Genomic DNA, 22663 nt, shown 5'->3' on the forward strand with positions numbered 1-22663 from the left:
TTGCAGATGCTTAATTAATTTTGCCTCATGTGACATCCCGTCGGCCCGGTCCAAGGAGACCCTAGCAACCATTTATGCCGGTTTTTGCCATTTAGCGCCAGAGTGGGTACCGCCTCGGCAGCCGATTGGCTCCTCTGGCTGTCAATCTGTACCTCTCCGTTTCTTACCGTCTTGATTGGCCTTGGTGGGGGTGATGCTTTTCCCTCCTTCCCTTCGCGCTAATGTGCGCCACCGATTCCCAGTGACTGGCGCCTCGAGGTGGGGGTAGGGCAGGGAGCGGGCCGCGTTGGGTCCGAGGTGGTTGTGGGCCCCGAGGGACATTGGAGAGCAGGATAGTCCCCATGGTGGTGGGTCTGGGACCTTGTAGGGAGGAGATTGGCTATGGGGGGCAGGGCTGCTTGGGGGGAAGAGGGTGGGTCGGCCGGTGGCGGGGGAGCAGGGTGGGGAGTGAAAGATGTTCTCTGGGATGGGAGGTGTTGGGGGTCGGGGAGTGAAAGATGTTCCCTTGGATTGGGAGTGTTGCGGGGGTCAGGACAGGGTCTCTGCTGGTTTGGCCTCAGGTTTCCTTGCTGTGGGTGTTACTGGGGACAGGTTCCTGTGGCGCCTATTGTAGCCATAGTTTCTGAACTGGGGCGGAGTATGGTTTGCCTCCCGGTATGGCTATGCTGCGAGCTGGCTCGGGTTCGCAGTGCTCGGGTTAAGGGGGCGCTGTTTGTGCTCAGGCTACAGCCCGAGCCGCGGTCCCCTCCCACCTCGCTTTTCCGCGGCACCTCTTCCTGACTCCGTTGACAGTGTGTGTTCTTTTCTTTGCATAGACAAAACTCATGGCCCTGGAAAAGCAGTGAAAGGATGATTTGGGAGGTAATAGAGCAGAAGCTGAGCAGGTGAGATGGGGAGTTTGTTTTGTTGTGTGTGTTAAGGCTTAGTTAACTTCAGTGACTAATATTTTGGAGAAAGCATGCTTTTTGTTACAGCTTCAGCACCCTAACTCGTTCAGTTAAGGTGTGAGGGCTAATAATTTATGTCTGAAACATCAAACCAGTCCTCTAGGGTGGGAAATTGTGTGGGGGTTTTGTTTTTGAAGCAGAAAAAATCCTTCCAGCCTTTGCTTCTTAGTGATGTATAAACACGGGCATTTGGAGGGCAACTATAAAAATGCCACATTAGCAAATAGATAATGCATAATCAATATATTTTTAATAGGACTGTTAAGCGATTAATAAAAAATAATAGAATACCATTTATTTAAATATTTGTGGGTGTTTTCTACATTTTCGAATATATTGATTTCAGTTACAACCCAGAATACAAAGTGTACAGTGCTCACTTTATATTTTTTATTATAAATATTTTCACAGTAAAAAAACAAAAGAAATAGTATTTTTCAATTCACCTAGTACAAGTACTGTAGTGCAATCTCTTTATCATGAAAGTTGAACTTACAAATATAGAATTATGTTCAAAAAATAACTGCAGTCAAAAATAAAACAATGTAAAACTTTAGAGCCTACAGGTCCACTCAGTCCTACTTCAGCCAGTGGCTCAAACAAACAAGTTTGGTTACAATTTGCAGGAGATAACACTGCCTGCTTCTTGTTTACAATGTCACCTGAAAGTGAGAACAGGTATTCACATGACACTGTTCTAGCCAGGTTTCAGAGTAACAGCCGTGTTAGTCTGTATTCGTAAAAAGAAAAAAGAAAAGGAGTACTTGTGGCACCTTAGAGACTAACCAGTTTATTTGAGCATGAGCTTTCGTGAGCTACAGCTCTAGCCAGCGTCACAAGATATTTACGTGCCAGATGCACTAAAGATTCATATGTCCCTTCATGCTTCAGCCACCATTCTAGAGGACATGCGTCCATGCTGATGACGGGTTTTGCTCGATAACGATCCAAAGCAGAGTGGACTGACATATGTTAATTTTCATCATCTGAGTCAGATGCCACCAGTAGTTTGATTTTCTTTTTTTTTTGGTGGTTCAGGTTCTGTAGTGTCCGCATCGGAATGTTGCTCTTTCAAGACTTCTGAAAGCATGCTCCACACCCCATCCCAATCAGATTTTTGGAAGGAACTTCAGATTCTTAAATCTTGGGTTGAGTGCTGTAGCTATTTTTAGAAATCTCACACTTCTTTGCGTTTTGTCAAATCTGCATGGAAGTATTCTTAAAATGAACAACATGTGTTGGGTCATCATCCGAGACTGCTATAACATGAAATATATGGCAGAATGCGGGTAAAACAGAGCAGGAGACATACAGTTCTCTCCCAAGGAGTTCAGTCACAAATTTAACACACTATTTTTTTTAACAAGCATCATCAGCATGGAAGCATGTCCTCTGGAATGGTGGCCGACACATAAAGGGGCATACGAATGTTTAGCATATCTGGCACGTAAATACCTTGAAACGCTGGCTACAAAAGTGCCATGTGAAAGCCTATTCTTACTTTCAGGTGACATAAATAAGAAGCAGGCAGCAGTATTTCCTGTAAATGTAAACAAACTTGTTTGTCTTAGTGATTGGCTGAACAAGAAGTAGGACTGAATGGACTTGTAGGCTCTAAAGTTTTACATTGTTTTGTTTTTGAGTGCAGTTACGTAAGAAAAAAATCTATATTTGTAAGTTACACTTTCACAGTAAAGAGATTGCACTACAGTACTTGTATGAGGTGAGTTGAAAAATACTATTTATTTTGTTTATCATTTTTACCATGCAAATATTTTTGTAAACTTTGTATTCTGTGTTGTAATAGAAATCAATATATTTGAAAATGTAGAAAAATATCCAAAAATATTTAATACATTTCAATTGGTATTCTATTGTTTAACAGTGTGATTACTCGCGATTAATTTTTTTGAGTTAATCGCATGAGTTAACTGCAACTAATCCACAACCCTAACTTTTAACTATTTGTAACTGCCCCATTTAATTCTCTTTTACATATATACATATATATCTTTGTGTGTGTTAAGATCAAGCACACAGATTCCGTGGGGACATGTGTACCTCTTGTGTCTCCAGTTGTTAGTCCGATAGCTTCATCAATCTAACAGTGGTGTGGCTGGATTGTACTCTCTGTGGATAGTTACAAAACCTCTAAGACTTGTCTGAAGCCCTAACACTTTACTGTTTAAAGAAAGTGATATCAGTAGAGGAGAGACCGTTAATGTAGAATGTAGCATTTAATTTGTCTCTTCCATTGTGAATTTGGAAACTACTAAACAGCTAGTTCTATATCATAAAGATTGCTGAGAAATGAATCTTTCAGGGAAAGGTGGGTCTCCTTAAGGAGGACTAATACTGGAACAACAGTAAAAGTATTGTGTGAGCAGCGGAGAGCCCCACCAAAGGCTCATCTCTCCATTGAAAAGCTTGTCCTCATCTCACACCGTCTTTATTTTTCATGGTGCAAACTGGGGAACACTGATGGCTGTCTGTATGTCGTGGAGTGTTCTCTCAATCATTGATCTCCTTGGTCCCTTCTATATTTCCATTATAGACGGACTCCTAACTGGTGTTCCAGCGAGGGTCTGACTATGGCAACCAAGGATTGTGTCCCCTCTGAAGAGAGCACCTCATTAGGATTACCCCTTCCAGGACTGAGTGACTCTGATGAGCTGAGCAAATCCTACCCTTGGACCAACAAGAGTAGAAAAAGTGGGCTTTCCAGACTCTGCCGGAGTAAAGCTTCTTTGTCTGGTGATTATCATGTAGCACTCTGAATTTGTCAGTGTGAACTTATGAATCAAGATATCTGTTCTTTCCAATGCCTTAAGACAGGGTGGCCAACCTGTGGCTCCAGAGCCACATGTGGCTCTTCAGAAGTTAATATGCGGCTCCTTGTATAGGCACCAACTCCGGGGGTGGAGCTACAGGCACAAACTTTCCAATGTGCCAGGGAGTGCTCACTGCTCAACCCCTGGCTCTGCCACAGGCCCTACCCCCACTCCACCCCTTCCCACCCCTTCCCCTGAGCCTGCAGTGCCCTCGCTCTTCCCCTCCTGGCCAGAGCCTCCTGCATGCCATGAAACAGCTGATCGGAAGGTGTGGGGAACGAGGGGGAGGTACTGATCAGTAGGGCTGCTGGTGGGTGCGAGGCGCTGGGAGCGGGGTGAGGGAGCTGATGCGGGGGGGGGCCCTGCTGACATATTACTGTGGCTCTTTGGCAATGTACATTGGTAAATTCTGGCTCCTTCTCAGGCTGGCCACCCCTGCCTTAAGACTTTTCCCATAAATTAGAAATGACACAGTTAAAGAAAATGTGTTCAGGAAGTTGTACCAAAGGAGTGAGGAGGAGGAGGTGATTGAATCTAGAACAGAGATAGGGATGGGGGACGAATTTGACTACTTCTGAACCCAGAGCATATCCAGGGGTTGGATGAAGGTCTTACTACATGGTGACTATTACCAGCATAATGGTTTACATACCCTTATGTTGCCTTGTTTTAGACCAGAGGTTCTCAAACTGTGGTCCGAGCTCCATTCAGGTGGACTGTGGATAATTCCCTCTAAGGTGCATGCCTGGGCAGCTGCACACAAGAGAGAATGGCCACCCATCTAATTAGTGGAGGCTCCACTGATTAGGTCCCTGGACCCTGGAGAAGATGCACATGTAAGGTGAGGTGGTGGCCTTGGGGGGAATAGCGGGTAGTTGAGAGGGGGCAGTGGGGTAAGAAGAGGGGGTGGGGGGAATTTGGGACATGCAGAGCTGCAGTGGCCAGGGAAAGAAGTGACTTTCCCCAGCTCCAGGGCTGCGGCTGCTGGAGAGACCCCCACTTCTTCCCAGCCCCAGCTTGGGGGCTGCTGTGGTGGAGGGGGAGAGGGAGAGACCCTCTCCTTGCCAGCCCCAGCTGCCGCGGCAGGAGAGAGAGGGAGAGACCCCCATCCTTCCCAGCCCAGCTCGGTTGCTGCCACAGCGCGGGAGACCCCCGCTCCTTTCCAGCCCCAGCTTGGGGGCTTCCGCAACGGGGGGGCGGGAAGAGGGCACATCCATCGATTTAGAAAGGTAATACTATTGATATTAAAACGAGTTGTGTGCTTTTATTTGTAGAACAAAAAAATTTTTTGTTTTTTTTTTGTATATAACGCTTTTATCCAAAGTCCTTTACAGTAGTTAGCTAACGATACAAACAACATTTGGAAAGATCATTAAGTGGTCCACCGAGACCCTCAACAATTTTCAAGTGGTGCATGGGAAAAAAAAGTTTGAGAACCACTGTTTTAGACACTTTCCTCAGTACTGCCTACCCCTGCTTGTTCTTTTGGGAGTGAAATGACTTTATAGGTGACACTATGATATTTCCTGAAGTACCTCCCTTTCGATGTAGGACTTCTGAGAATTTCAGCAGAGTCACTTGGCAAGATGTGCCCTACAGATTTTTGTTAGTAGTCAAAAGTATAGGTGGGTGAACAGCGCTTCCTCACCAGTTCCAGTGCTGCTGTAGTTACAAGCAGGTAATTAGCTAGTTTCTCACTAAGCAAATATTTAATGGAACACTGTCTATGTAAAAATTATTAATAACAGCTTAGATTATTAAAACGGATAGAATTTTTAAAATCATCATTTGGTCTTTTCTCAGGTTGGCCAAAAGAAAATAAGACTAGTGAAACAGTGCATGAGAACCAGTAACATTGCATTTTTCCAGCCTTTGAGTCATAAGTACTGGAATACTTAAATCTGATCAAAACAACTGTTCGTATTAACATTAAAAATATTGAAAACATTTGTATTTAATATTAGGCTTTGAAAATCTTTTAGTCTAAAAATTTAAAGTTTTTTTTATATGTAAACTACTTGGCAGTTGCTTCAGTTGGTGATCTTTCCCTGAAAATTGTCTCCCCGCTAAATGTTCTTTTATATCAGACTTCTTTAACTACAGAGATGTTCATCTTTTTTCCTTTAGAGGATGAATGGACTTCCTATTGCTTATCTTCACTGGCTGCTCATAACATTTGTTCTGGCAATTTTGGTAACCCTTGGGCTCATTTGGAACTTGCCTCCTTATACTGTTCAGTCGGTAGCACCTCTTGTTCCTTCTTGAATGTCATGAGTGTAGAGGAATCCCTCCCGTCGCTCCCAGCTGCTGTGCGCAACCCAAATAAAGCCGTCTTCACTGTGGATGTCAGGACAACAGAGGTACAGGGAGTCCTCGACTTTACGACGTTCGCCTTACGACAAAAGGCACTTACGACGTTTCTGAATTGACACCCTGATTTGACATACGACAGTTGGTTTCAACGTTGTGACGCTCGGTCCCACAATGGAGTGGACTGCTGTTCCGAGTTATGAAGTTTTGACTTACGACGCAATTTTCAGGAACCAATTGTGTCTTAAGTCCAAGAACCGCCTGTACCAGCCTTTTACCATGGCTGTAGCAGGACCACCCACTAAAAATGAGCTTTGTATAGTTCTGTTATAAACCACATAGCTTTATGTAGATTCAGACTTGTGTAATTTTTACTTGTATATGTAATGGAACTCGAAGTCATTCACAAGTCTTAAAAGTATGTGAGATTTATGTATCCCAAGTATAGTTTATAATTGGCAAAATGCACACAAGACAAGATCAGACAGAACACTGATCTATTGAGCCCTTTTCAAGCAGAGAAGGGGAAAATAAAACTTTAGGACAAAGGTTAATACAAATTGAAATATACTTGGAGTTCTCTGCACTTAACGCTGTATTCATATAAGCTTATGGCCAGTGTATCTAGATGTCTGAAAGTTTAGGCTTTCCTCATGCAGGCATAGGTCCTACACTGAGTGTGTAAAATGCTCTTTGTGGTGCAAAATCGCTTTAAGAACTCTAGACATTGTGTGGTTAATATACCTTTTGAAGGTCTGGAGCAGGTCACTTTATTTAAAACAAAAAAGACTCGTCAGCTGGAACCAGCAGTTGCAGCTGCAGTAAGCTGGAAATTGAACTGAAGACTGAACTGTGGCTTGATGTAGCTGTAACGAAGGACCCTTTCACTGTGCTAACTGGATTATTTTACTGTAATCAATTTAAAGGAATTGTAGTTAAGTTAAAAGCAACGGTTGGCTAATTGGATTTGGGGTACTAGTCTGCAGGTTGCTGATCAGTTGTTTTTGCTGTTAGATATATCTAAAACTATAGTCCTATTTAGGATTTACTTGTAAATATAACATAATTTTATTCCACTAGATAGTTTTGTTTTCACAAGCCAAATGGCTGGACGGTGCTGAGTAGTATACAAGAAAGGGGAAAAGATAAAAGGAAAGCAGTGTCTCTGTTTCATTTACCAGATAAGTCACTATGGCTTTGTCTAAACTACATAAAAAGTTGGGCAGTGTAAACGGTCTTTGTCGACACTTTTGCCAACAAAATACTTTCACCCCCCTACAAGCGTTGTCAGCAGGAGCGCTCTCCTGCTGACAACGAGCCATTTACGCTGCCACTTGCTGCGGCAAAACTTTTGTCTTTTTTTGAGGGGGGGAGGGTTGTTTTTTTTAAGCACCTGTGAACGACAAAATTTTGTTGTTCAATTGGCAGTGTAGACAAAGCCCAAAGCAGCGGATTGTCATAAAATTGAAACAGACATAGGAATACGACTAAGTATGAAGTGAAATACATAGCAGGTTTCAGAATAAATGTAGGACCTATCATTTCCAACTTCCATTGAGAGAAGATGTGATGTAACGAAATATTAGACCAGTCATCTAGTAGGAGAACTAGAAATAAAATTCTTACTGCATTCTTTTTCCTCTCCTAGATTCTTGTTGCCAATGACACAGCCTGCAAGCTCCTTGGGTACAGTAGTCACGAGCTGATTGGCCAGAAGCTGTCTCAGTTGATATCAAAATCTTCTCAGGGTGTAGTGGAGATTCTAGGAGAGGAACATGTGGAAGCTGATGGATATGCAGCTGTGGTTTCTGGAACAGTGGTGTGTGAGATGTTCAAGCAAATAATCCCTTACAGAAATACACTTGTGTGATTATTTCAACTTAACTCTTCAGTGTTGTCCAGTACATGTCCCTGGGTAACTTTTTGTCACTGTTTGACAGTGGAGGCATTTCTTTTTTTAAAAGAAGCTTATAAACATGTTTTGCCTTTTTTAATTCTGGCTTATGAAGTCCATTTGGGAGGCACTCGTAAGAGTCATCCTTGTGTCAACTTGTATAGTCAGGATGACTGTTTCTCTGTCTAACGTCCACTATGAATTAATTTGAGCAAAAATGTTAATGGCTCAACTTGGAGCAGTTTAATATTAATGCAAGATTCCCAAGGACTGTCTCAATGTAATTTAAAAAAAAAAATTTAACTCTTAAATTGCATTCCATGAATTATAATAGTTATCAAAGCAGTCAAATGCGATGAAATATCTGAGGATATATATGGCAAAACACTTAACTGAAAATGAAAAAATGATATCTTGCCTTCAAGGGAATATAAGCCATAAAGTATGTGGAACTGTCTGAGAGAAATGTCTCAAAAAAAGCCTTTTTTTTGCTCCTGTTGTCCAGTTATTGCATGTGCAAATATTCTGGAGGGCAAATGAGCTCATAGCCTCTCAGCAGGTCTTCTCTTTTAAAAGAGATTTACAGCACCTCAGAACTACAGCTTTCTCAGTCCTAAAACAAGTTTGGGGAGAAAAGTGAAGGTTTGGTTGGCTGAGGCCCCAGAATAGAAATTAGCGTGTCTGACAGTTGTTCAACTCAAAATTTATGCTATTAAATGTATTTCAGAGACTTCTTATGGTGTAGTAAATGCATAAACCCTTTCTATCGCAATGCTAGTAAGGCCTGATAAGAACAGGGCAGGGGAAAAAGTGAGTAAACCTCATGTGAAAGAATCCTCTTATTTGAGAGGAATCTATTCCAACAAGAAATAAAACTGGCATTTTTGCAGTTGAAATTAATAAAGCTACCATTGAAGTTAAGTCTGCTGGTTTATTTCCACAGTGCTAACTCTTCTTGCAAGGATCCAGCTGCTGTTTTGGTTATTGTAATTTACTGAGATTCCCATAAGGAATGCATCTTTGAGTGTATGGTGTTAGAATAAAGAAAAGGAGTACTTGTGGCACCTTAGAGACTAACACATTCATTTGAGCATAAGCTTTCGTGAGCTACAGCTCACTTCATCGGATGCATTCAGTGGAAAACACTTTTTCCACTGAATGCATCCGATGAAGTGAGCTGTAGCTCACGAAAGCTTATGCTCAAATAAATTTGTTAGTCTCTAAGGTGCCACAAGTACTGCTTTTCTTTTTGCGAATACAGACTAACATGGCTGCTACTCTGAAACCTGGTATGGTGTTAGAGTATCACTTTTTAAAAGGCATACAAAAGTTGGGGAAACACCTTGATCATTTTTCTGAGGTTGAAGAGAATAACAGTGTGTGTGTGATCGGTGAACTATTTGCAAACCTTCAGCCCTTTATATTCTAACAGAGCAAAAGCACTGGATCTTATTGGGGACTCCATGTTGATTGTGCATGTCAGGTGTGAGGTTTAAAAACAAAGCTGTTATGCAAGCACAGAGAAGTTTTAATGTTACATGCTCTTTCAATGGCCGAGTAACTCAAACAACTTTATTTGTAACAGCATTTCAGCAAAGCCGCAATATTGGAGATACAAATGTATAAATATGCAGCTTGCATATTGATATTATGCATTCATTGAATGCAGGGCTTTGGAGCAGAGCCCAGAGCTAGAGCTCTGAGCAGCTCTGGAGCAGTGGAGCTGCAGGTTTTTGCCTGGAGCTGGAGCGAAGCAATCCTATAGTCCAGAACTGTTTGTCATACCCCTTATAATACAAATGGAGGTTCCTATTTAATTGAATGTTTTGGAGAATGCAAGAGGAGTTGGCACCATTAAGGAAGACTTTTTCACTTCGCCCTGTTCGAAAAATTAATAGAAAGATCCCTTATCTTGCATTTCTAACAGCAGGAGAGACACATCTCAGATTGAAATCTTATTCAGCTCTCATTGCCCTGAAGCTGTTGGTAGGTAAAGAGACATATCAGTACACTGTATTTAATGCTGATTTCTGTTAACAGGTGGATGTTATAGGACCTAGAAATGAGAAGATCCCTGTCTCAGTCTGGATGAGGAGAATGAGAAGCAAGGACAACCAGTGCTGTGTGGTTGTGCTGGAACCAGTGGAAAGACTCTCTGCCTCTGTTTCCTTCAGAAGTGATGTGAGTGTTCTGTTCTATTAGTCACAAAATGTGAGAGCAATTTGACAAAAGAGCTTTTGTGCAAGTGAGGGGATCTTAAAAGCTTTAACAGACAATTTAGTACTCATGAATATGAAAGATGTAGATAGCACTGGCTGGAGCCAAGTGTAGTGTGGGCAGACTCTGCAAGTTTCTCCCACACAGCCGTGCCAGTTGATCTCAGTCTTGACTTGCATTTTTTAACATGATTAGCTCTGGTCTCTCAGTATAGATAGAATACTGCAGGTGAATTAACAGACATGGTTGTAAATCTTTGTGTACAAACACTTTTTGTTGGGGGAAATCTCAGATACTGTTTTTCCACTTGCCTCACATGGATTTTAGCTACATGTGGTTTCCGTGCATAAAAATAGTGTCGGAGTGGCACTGTATTATACTGCATCTGCTTACTGAATCAGTGTTTGTTATTGGTATTGACTCTCTTCATGGGCACTTCCAGCCATATTGTTTGGTATTAGCATAAACTGCTCTTTAGGAATGGTGTGGCCTGTGGTTAAAACATTACAATTATGAGGGTCATGTGAACTCTTTTTAAGGGAGAGATTACATCGTGTGACCTTCTTTTTGCTCATCTCCATGGTTACACATCATTGGAAGAAGTAGTTGGTCACTACATAACAGATCTGATTCCTTCGCTGCAGATCCCTCCTCCTGGCAAGAAAATTCCAAAGGTACTGTGTGGTCTATCAACTAAGCTGTTCCTTGCTCTTCTCACTTGTGATATAAATACTGCACAGTCTTCATATTTCATATATGTTGGCTTTCTCTAGTTGGGTAACAAATAGAGCCTCTGGTGGCAGATTTAGCACCTAAGTCTCCTGATAATGGCTATGGAGTTGTTGGTTGCTGTTCAGGTGTTTCCTAGCTAAGTAATGAGCTAGGGCTTTCACTGCAGGAGCTCTCCTAGTGAAATAACACATTCTCCCCTCCGCCCCCTGGAAAGCTTTCCTGTGCATAACTTGATGTGTAAACAGTGTTTCTCTTTTTAGAATCTCAAGATCCAGAGATCTATAGGTCGAGCCAGGGAGGGCACAACATTTCCTCTCAGTTTAAAGCTGAGGGCTAGTCTTCCTGATGAGGACCAAGTCTCAGTGATTAAGGATGGACTCCTTCAGGAGTTCAAGACAGGATCTTCCACAGACTGTTCTTACTCTGCCACTGTCTGGGTTTTCACCGCCCTCAGTGGGCTTATCACACTCCAACGAGATGGGAGCATCTATGGCATCAACAACAGTTTTGCTTTAATGCTGTTTGGCTATGAGAAAAAGGAGCTGCTGGGAAAGGTGAGGCCTGAATTTTCTCCCCTCCTCCCCCCAAAAATGATTGGTGTGTCTTAATGATCTCAAGTCTGCCAGCAAAAGAATCTATTCCACTTGCTCAGTTAGAACTGCTGTAGTCAACAAATAAGTGTGGGGTGGTCGTTGGTGCATAAGTTAACTTCTGAACAAAGGATTGCCAAAGGATTAGAACAAATTTTAAGCATGCGGAAGCAGACTCTGTAATCTCTCTTCTTCCATCACTGTTGTGGATCATGTATTGGGGGTAGCCTTGTTAGTCTGTCTCCACAAAAACAACAAGGAGTCCGGTGGCACCTTAGAGACTAATAAAATAAGGACAAAATAAAGACCAAATAAATCTTAGCCTTTAAGGTGCCACCGGACTCGTTGTTGTTGTTGTTGTTGTTGTTGGAAGTCAGACAAACATGAACCACAAGGATCAGATTGGATTGCTTTCTCCACCAGCAGAGGTTATTGGCATCTGTCACCAACCAGTGAGGAGTCAGTCTGATTCATACTGTTGTATTCTGTATTTTAGAACATCACCTTCCTGATTCCTGGTTTCTGTAACCACACGGATAGAACTGATGAATCCTCCTTGCCATTTCCCCCTCTTGATGACTGCATGGAGACAGAAAATGGACGAACCTCTGGAGATATTAAAAGAGCCCAGCAGGGAGACTGTTGTATAGCAGATAGTAGTAGAGAAGGTAAAATGACCTGAAAGGGGAGAAGCATGTCACTGAAAATGGTTGTGTGTGCTACGAAATGACTGGATTTCTGTATAGTTGAAAGCGCATGTTTGAAATAATCAGTTACATTGCATTGATGGAAATTTTATTTTACATTTCTAATGGCAAGAAACCAAAGAACATGCCAGTTCAGAAATAATTATACCAAGAATAAATAATACTTTGCCTGTATAGCATCCTTTTTTCTCAATGATCTCAAAGCACTTCAAAATGTCTGAAATGTAACTGGCTTGACAGAGGTGTCGGTATGTAGAAGTCTACTGTATTAGCATTTTAAAGGAGAACCTTAATATTGGTTAGCCAATATTTGGAGCTTTGCTGGTTTGTTTCTGTTAACAGGAGAAAGTGCTGATGAGTCAGGTATATTATTTGGTGCAATCCTGTCCATTTACAAAGAATGGACACGCATTCCTGTTCCCCTGAACACAGTAGGAACAAAGAGGAGACAGTGTCTTTCTTTGCTCACAGTTTCCAAGCGTACCTTTCCAGCCAGGGCCCTGTCTACAAGAAGCACTTTCTCATTTGGCTTCCTTGCTATCACTGCTTCTCTGGCTTTCTCATGGCTTTTCTTGCTGCCACACACAGCTGCATTCCAAACAGTGCTCCAGCCCCTGCATTTGAAATCTGTTCCCAGGGATACTCTTCTCCCCTGAGTTAGTTCATGTTCAGGCCTTCTGTGTGGCCTGTGCTTTGGATGGTGGCTTCTATTGTTTCAGCTATCTTACTCCATAAATGAGTTCAATTGCTTCTTCCATTCAGTCAGAATAAAGGGCAGCCTGCATGCCCTTCAGCAGTCTGATTGTCTGTGTATCAAATACACCCTTATTGTCGGCTAGCAACGTCCTTCAATGTAAGTCAACTACAAAAGAACAGTAAAAGTATTTTAAATATGACAGAAGAATTCTCAATCAAGTAGAGTTTCCATGTTCGAGAATGCATCTGTGAGCTGAATACCTGGGGTGGGGGAAGCAAGAAATTTATCAAGTTACTGTAAGGTATGTTCAGTCTGTTTGTTGTCCTAGTTAAAATTCTAGTTTAACAAAAGAGCTCTTGTTGGTGTTAGTTTTACTGCTTAATGGAGCTGTTAAAATAATAGACCTGGTGTTACAGTGTCTTGCTAAATTCCTTGCTTTTTCATGCATTGAAATCAGAGCTGTATTTCCAAAGTCATAGTCTACGTCAGTGGTCCCCAACCTTTCTGTGGAAATAGCATATTTCTATTCCCAGAAGACTGTGGCGGGCGCCAGACACCCGGCCGCCGAGAAATGGCAACGCTTCTTGGTGGCATTTCGGCGGGCGGTTCTCCAGCGGCCGCGCTCAGCAGCGGCATTTCGACAGTGCGGTGTCCTGTGGATGCCCACAACTGCCCCGGCTGGTGCCATTGCATCTACATCGTCCAAAATGAGCTCCTTCTGAGAAATAGCTATGAAATGGCAGCTACCACTGTGATCAGTCTCAGCTGGAAACAGTGGCGAGTATTTCTAAAAATTCTCCTGGAAATTCACTTTTATCTAACAAATGTGCAATTACTGTAATCTGAGGTATTCTTGCTAATCACACCTTAAGAATTTGCTATAAGAAAAACAGTATGTGGCTTTATTTTGCATGCTTCTTTTTGAAGAAGAAAAGGAGAGGGGAATGATTTTTGGTTACTGTGTTCAGCAAACTTCTAGCTGTTACTGATACACACAACCATTCTGTAAGATTCCTTATACTTAAAAGTATCTCAGGCTGCTTACTCTGATCACATTTCAGCAGTATGTCTTCCCACCCACTCTGTTTTGTCTCTCTTCTTTTCCTTTCATTCTCTTCTTTTCCCTTTTCCTTTGTAGCAGCTGCTCTCTGGCTCCAAATATATGTGTATGGATGAGGATTAGTGGCATACTGTGTCCTTGCTCCTCCCCCCTCCCTCCTGCCCATGGCAATCAGCTGGCTTGCGACATTCAGGAGGCAGGGGAGGGAGGGGGAGCCTGCCTGCTGTGTCCTCGCTCCTCCCCCCTCCCTCCTGAATGCCAAAAGCCAGCTGATTGCCGAGGGCAGGAGGCAGGGGAGGAAGGGGGGAGGTGCGAAGACGCGGTGTGCGGAGGAAAGGGTGGGGGGGAAGAAGAGGCGGGTTAAGGGTGGGGGTTTGGGGGAATGGGTGGAGTGGGTGGGCCGAGGTTTGAGCCCCCCACCCCTGGTGCTTGCAGAGTAGGGGAAGCTGCCGCTGCTGCTGTGCAACGTGCTTCTCCTAGCCTACAGCCTCTTCAGCCTCCTTGCCTGCCTCATTGTCTCCAGTGCCAGTGGATTGTACCTGTGTGGGGTAAGGCGGGGACACCTCCCAACTATAATGCTATACTGTATGGCAAAAAAATTTTTCCCTGGAACCTAAACCAACCCCCCCCCCCCCCCCGCATTTACGTTCATTCTTATGGGGAAATTGGATTAGTTTAACATCGTTTCACATAGTCGCATTTTTCAGGAACATAACTACAACATTAAGTGAGGAGTTACTGTTATACGCCCTTTGGTAATCCACTAAGGGCTAAATTAGCTACAGGAGTAACTCCAATGGAATTATGCCAGCAGAGAATTTTGGTCCTAAATAATAAAATTAGAGATCTGAGATGCATGAACTATGTTGGTCATTTGCACAAGGCAAATGGTAGCTGTTTGAGGACTTAGGGTTATTGGCTTCACAGTTCCCTCTAGCTCTCAGCTTTGTCCTCTGGTTCCTTTTTGGCTGTGGTGACAGGAACCAAAAGGAATTGGTGGACAGTGCTTTCAGTCTCTACCAAATAGATTCTGGGAGGAGCTTTTCTTGTTTTTAGTCTAGATTTAGTCACTTTGTATTTTCATTTTGTAGCTGTATACAGCCTAGTTTAGCTGTATGTAGTTTTGGCAATGTCTGTTTACTTTTCTTTACCTCGCATCCTCACTTGCATTCTGATTCCCTTTGGATATTTTTGCACTGTAACAGACCACTGTTTCTGTTCTTTGAGTCTTTCCTTAAACCTTTTGAGCTTTGTTCTTCTTTCTATCCTAGATGTGTAATTTGGGTGAATTAAGGTTACCATAGCAAACTGAACTTTTGTGTTTTTTTTTCTTGATTTTTGGAGCGGTTTGAAATAACTTTAATGTTAAATAATGTAAATTTTCTTGTATTGCATTTGTCATAGGTTTTTCCTGGGGATCTGAGCATGGGCTCAGATTCACTGTCCCAGGTTTGAACAGAATGGAAAATCCAAAAGTAGTGCTCAGGTTCTTCACCTACCCAGTGGTTTCAGGGCTGCTGCTTTCTTCTGTTTTTCTCCACCTATGTGTTTGATGCTTTAGCACTCGACCATGCTTCTCTGGGAAGTTAGGTTGTGACGACCTCCTCCCCCACACCTTTGTCACCTGGGTCAGTTCTACCCTTTAAACTATTAGGTACTAGATACAGAGCAGGGCCATTCCCAGGCTTCTTGAGCTATGAAAGCTGACATATTTGCAATCAAGACTAAATCTGAAGAATTGTCTCATCGTGTTTGGTACAGGTGCCAACCTCTTGCTTCCTGGAGATGCAGTCCTCCTGCTACACGAGAAGCAGAAACTATCAAGGAGCCAGGCAGAAGAGATTTTCACTAGTGCAGAGACCTGGCTGGACAGTGGGAGCAGTTTGCCATCTACTTTCTCGTCACCTGCAGTGACATCCACACATTTCAGTGGGTAGGTTTTATATGTGCACTGTCAAAGCTTCTATAAATCAAGCCAGTTAGCAACAACTGCAAGAAATAGTGTTTCTTTATTTGTAAAACTGAACTGGGAGGGGTCAGGAGAGCGTTAGCCTCCTGTACTTGTTTTTTTGCAGCTGAGGGCTATCTGCAAGGCAGGTAAAGCATCTTGTCCATCTCTGCTGCTTCTTTAGTCCTACCCATACTCAGCCAGTTAGATTACCCACTACCACCACTCTGACCTGTAAGGGTCACTTTCTCCCCAGCCAGAAATGATATCTAGCTTCTGTCTGTGCTAGGTCAGGAACAGATTTAAAGAAGTGTTTAAATACAATTCCAGCTAAACCAATTTCTAACATTGCTTGGCCCCATTCATGCTATCCAGCAAAAGTGTTCTGGGAACTAGTCTAGCTGGAACTATGTTTTAAACAGTGTTCCTTCCTTCTGAGAGTCACTGTATGCTATGTAAAAGTCTTGGTTCATTTAGTACTTCATCTTCCCACAGAACTTTGCACTCTATTAGCAGGGAAGCCCAACTGTCTCCTCTGGATCTCTTTAGGCCATAGAATCCTAGAATATCAGGGGTGGAAGGGACCTCGGCATGTCATCTAGTCCAACCCCCTGCTCAAAGCAGGACCAATCCCCAATTAAATTATCCCAGCCAGGGCTTTGTCAAGCTGGACCTTAAAACCCTCTAAGGATAGAGATTCCACCACCTCCCTAGGTAACCCATTCCAGTGCTTCACCACCCTCCTAGTGAAAAAGTTTTTCCTAATATTCAACCTAGACCTCCCCCACTGCAACTTGAGACCATTACTCCTTGTTCTGTTGTCTGCTACCACTGAGAACAGTCTAGATCCATCCTCTTTGGAACCCCCTTTCAGGTAGTTGAAAGCAGCTATCAAATCCCCCTCCCCCCCCCTTCTCTTCTGCAGACTAAATATTCCCAGTTCCCTCAATCTCCCCTCATAAGTCACGTGTTCCAGACCCCTAATCATTTTTGTTGCCCTCTGCTGGACTCTTTCCAATTTTTCCACATCCTTCTTGAAGTGTGGGGCCCAAAACTGGACACAGTACTCCAGATGAGGCCTCATCAATGCCGAGTAGAGGGGAATGATCACGTCCCTCGATCTGCTGGCAATGCTCCTATTTATACAGCCCAAAATGCAGTTAGCTTTCTTGGCAACAAGGGCACACTGTTGACTCATATCGAGCTTCTTGTTCACCGTAACCCCTAGGTCCTTTTCTGCAGAACTGCTGTCTAGCCGCTCAGTCCCTAGTCTGTAGCGGTGCATGGGATTCTTCCGTCCTAAGTGCAGGACTCTGTACTTGTCCTTGCTGAACATCATCAGATTTCTTTTGGCCCAGTCCTGTAATTTGTTTAGGTCCCTCTGTATCCATGGTTTCTGTAAAGGGAAATCATGTCTTATTAATCTATTAGAGTTCTTTGAAGGGGTCAACAAACGTGGACAAGGGGGATCCAGTGGACATAGTGTACTTAAATTTCCAGAAAGCCTTTGACAAGGTCCCTCACCAAAGGCTCTTAACGTAAATTAAGTTCTCCTGGGATAAGAGGGAAGATCCTTTCATGAGCTGAGAACTGCTTAAAAGTCAGGGAACAAAGGGTAGGAATAAAGGTAAATTTTCAGAATGGAGAGGGGTCAGGCCTAGAACCAATCCTATTCAATTTATTCGTAAATGATCTGGAGAAAGGGGTAAACAGTGAGGTGGTAAAGTTTGCAGATGATACTAAACTGCTCAAGATAGTGAAGACCAAAGCAGACTGTGAAGAACTTCAAAAAGATCTCACAAAACTAAGTGATTGGACAACAAAATGACAAATGAAATTTAATGTGGATAAATGTAAAGTAATGCACATTGGGGGGAAAAAATAACCCCAAATATGCATACAATATGAAGGGGGCTAATTTAGCTACAACTAATCGGGAGAAAGATCTTGGGAGTCATCGTGGATAGTTCTCTGAAGACATCCACGCAGTGTGCAGCGGCAGTCAAAAAAGCAAATGGGATGTTAGTCTCCCTCTTATTCTCTGTCCCTTTTTAAATGATTCCTATCTTATTGCCCTTATATAAATCCATGGTACGCCCACATCTTGAATACTGCGTACAGATGTGGTCCCCTCATCTCAAAGATATACTGGCATTAGAAAAGGTTCAGAAAAGGGCAACTAAAATGATTAGGGGTTTGGAACAGGTCCCATATGAGGAGAGATTAAAGAGGTTAGGACTTCTCAGCTTGGAAAAGAGGAGACTACGTGGGGTATGATAGAGGTATATAAAATCATGAGGTGGTGTGGAGAAGGTGAATAAGGAAAAGTTATTTACTTGTTCCCATAATATAAGAACTAGGGGCCACCAAATGAAATTAATGGGCAGCAAGTTTAAAACAAAGGAAGTTCTTCACTCAGTGCACAGTCAACCTGTGGAACTCCTTGCCTGAGGAGGTTGTGAAGGCTAGGACTATAACAGGGTTTAAAAGAGAACTGGATACATTCATGGAGGTTAAGTCCATTAACAGCTATTAGCCAGGATGGGTAAGGAAAGGTGTCCCTAGCCTCTGTTTGTCAGAGGGTGGAGATGGATGGCAGGAGAGAGATCACTTGATCATTACCTGTTAGGTTCACTCCCTCCTGGGCACCTGGCATTGGCCACTGTTGGTAGACAGGATGCTGGGCTGGATGGACCTTTTGGTCTGACCCAGTATGGCCATTCTTATGTTCTATCCCTATCCTCCAGCGTATTTCCCACTCCTTCCAGTTTAGTGTCATCTGCAAACTTGCTGAGGGTGCAATCCACGCCATCTTCCAGTTCATTAATGAAGATATTGAACAAAACCTGCCCTAGGACTGACCCTTGAGGCACTCCACTTGATACCAGCTGCGAATTAGACATGGAGCCATTGATCACTACCTGTTGAGCCCAGTGATCTAACCAGCTTTCTATCCACCTTATCGTCCATTCATCCAGCCCATACTTCTTTAACTTGCTGGCAAGAATACTGTGGGTCAGTCTTCTCTCTCTTCTTTTCACTACAAGAATGATAATTCTACATTAAACAGAACTGTATTTGTCATCCACTGTTTAAGTACAGACTCTAAAACCTTTTATATCTGCACTCTCCTTCATTTAGTGTTTAACTTGAGTTAGAATTGTTACTGCCTTTGTAAATTTACAGTAATCTAAAGGTCATTTGTGTTATCATAGATAAAACTGTATATAAAAATATCTGGGAACCCAATACAGATCTTTCATTAACTTATATTCTGCCATGTGCTGTAGCTTGTTTCCATTTAATTGTGGCAAATTCACTCCTGTTGTAGATCCTATTTCGTAGACCATCTATTGGATGAAGTGAGCTGTAGCTCACGAAAGCTTATGCTCAAATAAATTTTTTAGTCTCTAAGGTGCCACAAGTACTCCTTTTCTTATTGGTACAATGTTTAGCAGCCTGTGCCATATGCTAACTTTAGCCATTCCTTTGCATTAAGACTTTGGATTTGCCATGAACTGGGAAGTCTGCACCAAGAGTTTCCTACTGAATCTTGTAAAAAAAAAAGTGCAAGTTGTGTATCAATGAATTCTCTCTCATTCTTTTCTGGCCCTGACATGAATGACACATTTGAATCCCTATAGTGTGGACTGCATTGCTACTGGTGGCCTGCCTGCCACAGATGAACAGCCATTGCCTGAGAATCAGCATGATGGAGTCTTCACTGTGTTGGAAACTGCAGAAACTAATAACTCACCCCAGAGCCTCTCTGCAGCAGACTCTCCCAAACCATCTGATTCAAAACTATCAGTTTTCTGTCAGGATACAGAAGACCCAGTGAGAGACAGTGATGGTCCAGTACCATCTGAGACTCGGCAGGTGAACGCTGATGTGACCGGTAGCTTATCTCACCTGCTGCAGGAAGAACATCAAGTCCTTGTGAATTTAGATAGGCAACTGAGCTCTAGGTTACCATATGAAACCATGAAGTGTCAATCTTCCACTGAACCTCAGGGAAAGGCTACTTCACTAATGGACCCTCAGATGCCTGTTCCCTGCCAATTAGAAACTGAGACCAGCGATTTGAATAGATTTTTGTGTGACGCTACTTGTCTCTCATTTGGGACACCAACACTAGATGAACCGTGGCTTGGGGCAACATCTTACCGCAGACAAGATATGCAAGCCAATGTGATTACAGAGCAGTTCGCAAATACAAAGTCGATGAGTGGGACAAGAAACTCCAGCTTTGAGCAGATGACAATAGAAAACTCCAAACTGACTGACTGTTCATCTTTCCTTCCTGTTGGAAGGAGTAATATTCAAGATGTTTGTTCAGGAAGTTTACTAGCTTGTGATGCCTCTGCTTTGGGGGCTGCCATTAATTTCAAAGCAATCCAAGTACCGGGCACTAAGGTAAATTGCATTTGCGAAGGCCTTGAGGAACTGGACCTGAACGTTGGCACAGAGCTGACTTCAGCCAGTTGTTCAGATGCTACTTCAGATCTTCTAAGGACACACTTGCCTGATGTGGTGGATTGTGACTTAGATATGGGCAGCCTCCTGGCCCAGAAGACTAACTCCTCTACAATTGAACAGGAAGAGCTCCTGTTGAATAGCACTTCCCCAAAGAGTGGCCAGGAGTGGTTGAATTCCAGCAGGCATTTGGAAAATATTCAAGAGGATTCCTCCAGAACATCTTCAGTTCCTAAGAGTGCTGCAGAGAACATGGGGGATCATCTGAACGGAAGCCCTCTGAACAATTATGTGAATCCCCAAGAAGACTTTCTGGTGTTCAAGCAACAGAACTTGAAAATGCAAGTAACATCCACCCCTGTAAAACCAGAAGCTACATTATCTCCATCAGTTCCTTTGCTTATCTCCAAGATCCTGGAAGGCAGCTACGCTGGGAACTGCTATCACAGAGATGGTTCACGACTAAGTAAGTTTAAACCAATGACCATTTCTGACCCTCTGAAGCTCTTGATTAGACACTCTTTCTTTCCTTTCTGAAAGAATGCAAATGATTCTGGGATAGAGGAGGGAGGAGGCTTTGGAATTGCAGGAGGAAAAAGGTTAATCTGTGGGCCAGTCTGTTTCCATTGTCCAAATGGAGTGAAATGCAAAGTAAGAGAAATGATGAAGAGTGAATTTCTCTAAAATTCATTGATTTAGTAATCTCAGGTGGTGGTCAAAACACAATTAAGGAATCTTGGGGTGGTTTTTTTTTTTTTTTTTTTTTGCCAGATATTTTATGTGACAATACCCTTTAATCGGAAAGGTGCTAGCATTTAATATAGTACCTGAGTTGAGTTGAGTTTTGTGTGTTCGAAGACCTTTCATCCACTCCTACAGTTTGATTCAACAGCTTCTGATGTACAGCTCCTGTTTATGTGTCACCTAAAGTCTGCATCCATAGCTTCACCCTTTGACAGGCATTTTCTTTAACCTGCCACTTCTAAGGGTGCAGTCACTGCTCTTCTGTGGGTGGTTATTCGAAGAGTCTCTAGAACACCTTCTAATGGTCAAACCCTTAGTTAGGCTTCACTTAATTCTTACTTGGACAAACTCCCACTGGAGTCAATGGGAGTTCTCTGAGTAGGGGCCTCAGGATTTGGCCCTAAAATAGAGCATATCAAGCCATCATTTCAAATCTTCTAAATTTAGGAGTGCCAGGTATAAAGCTGGCCTCAATGCTTTCTCTGCATTGGTAACTTTTTTCTTTACCTATGTTCACTGTTTAAATGGGTCTGAATATCTTTCTGCTGGGATATGTGTTTCTGAAGGTATACTTTTTGAAGTGAAGCGTGTAGAATTGCAAGACCCTGCAGCTCTCTTCTGTGTCTGGGTGGTGAGAGACCTCCTTCGGAGCCAGAAAGAAGCAGCAGCAAGGACTCAGCTTCTGCTCTCCAGTCTAGCCAGTTCTTCCCAGTCTATAGAGGATCTCTCCGCACTCAGCCTGGGAGAAGTGAGTATCTCTGCCATCATGTAATGCAGGGGTTGCCAAACTCTTTTACAGTTAAAGTGTGGCCTGCAGAGTCCCCCTTCCCGCTTCCCCCTCATTTTCCACTTACCGGACTGGGAGGAGAGTTCAAGGCTCCCGCCCTCCAGTGGGATGGTGAGGATAGGGGCTTCTGCCAGACATGACTGGTGCCTGCTGAGTGTGAGGGGAAGCACAATTTAGAGGTTCAGCTCCCCCAACATCTTGAGTCACAACGCCCAGGCACATCTACCCTTGCCCTCAGCGGCCCCTCCCTGCTCTCCCAGGTATTTGCTCCTTGTGGAGTGACAAAGCAGGTACCTCCCACAGGGCTGAAGCTCCAAGACACCCCCCCACACACACATAAGGCTGAAGCCCCAAGCCCTGGCAGACGCACCCCAGCTCTCGAAATTCTGAAGTTTGTCATATGTGGCTCAGAGGGCCAGTAAGTTTGGCCACCCTGACTTAGTGTTTGAAAATGCTTCAGTTCTTGTTGCACCCTTCTCTGGGTGAAGCTGAAGTGAGCATTTTTTTGATGTAATGTGTATCGCAGGAAGTATTTAACTGTCATGAGAGGGAGAAGACAAAGTAGTTTTAACTACTCGTTCATATTTTGGATTTTTTCTTGGTGCACCTTAATGCTTTAAAGGATCTCTCTTGTTGAGATTTGGTAACTTATTGCATTAAGCTAAATTAAGATAAGGATAACATAAAATGGTCTAAGTGCATCCAATATAAATTCCCTAAAAC

At 43.1% G+C, this 22663-nt stretch overlaps 1 protein-coding gene across 4 annotated transcripts in view; it reads left to right on the forward strand.

Moving 5' to 3' along the window:
- Positions 1 to 216: 216 nt before the first annotated feature.
- Positions 217 to 22663, forward strand: part of PASK (PAS domain containing serine/threonine kinase) — a 51920-nt gene continuing 29473 nt past the window's right edge. Inside the window, exons 1-12 of one of the 4 annotated variants that reach the window (XM_074964228.1) lie at positions 217 to 258; positions 816 to 884; positions 3502 to 3701; positions 5906 to 6138; positions 7737 to 7907; positions 10023 to 10163; positions 10739 to 10873; positions 11192 to 11485; positions 12018 to 12189; positions 15747 to 15918; positions 19578 to 20875; positions 21720 to 21901. In XM_074964228.1, the coding sequence (XP_074820329.1) occupies positions 850 to 884; positions 3502 to 3701; positions 5906 to 6138; positions 7737 to 7907; positions 10023 to 10163; positions 10739 to 10873; positions 11192 to 11485; positions 12018 to 12189; positions 15747 to 15918; positions 19578 to 20875; positions 21720 to 21901 (3033 nt within the window). In that variant the 5' untranslated portion in view covers positions 217 to 258; positions 816 to 849. Of the gene's footprint in view, positions 259 to 815; positions 885 to 3501; positions 3702 to 4451; positions 4620 to 5905; positions 6139 to 7736; positions 7908 to 10022; positions 10164 to 10738; positions 10874 to 11191; positions 11486 to 12017; positions 12190 to 15746; positions 15919 to 19577; positions 20876 to 21719; positions 21902 to 22663 lie in introns of those variants that run through there. The other 3 variants (XM_074964229.1, XM_074964230.1, XM_074964231.1) reach the window with 3 other exon arrangements.

The sequence above is a fragment of the Natator depressus genome, chromosome 9 (assembly GCF_965152275.1).
Source record: "Natator depressus isolate rNatDep1 chromosome 9, rNatDep2.hap1, whole genome shotgun sequence".
Lineage (NCBI taxonomy): Eukaryota > Metazoa > Chordata > Testudines > Cheloniidae > Natator > Natator depressus.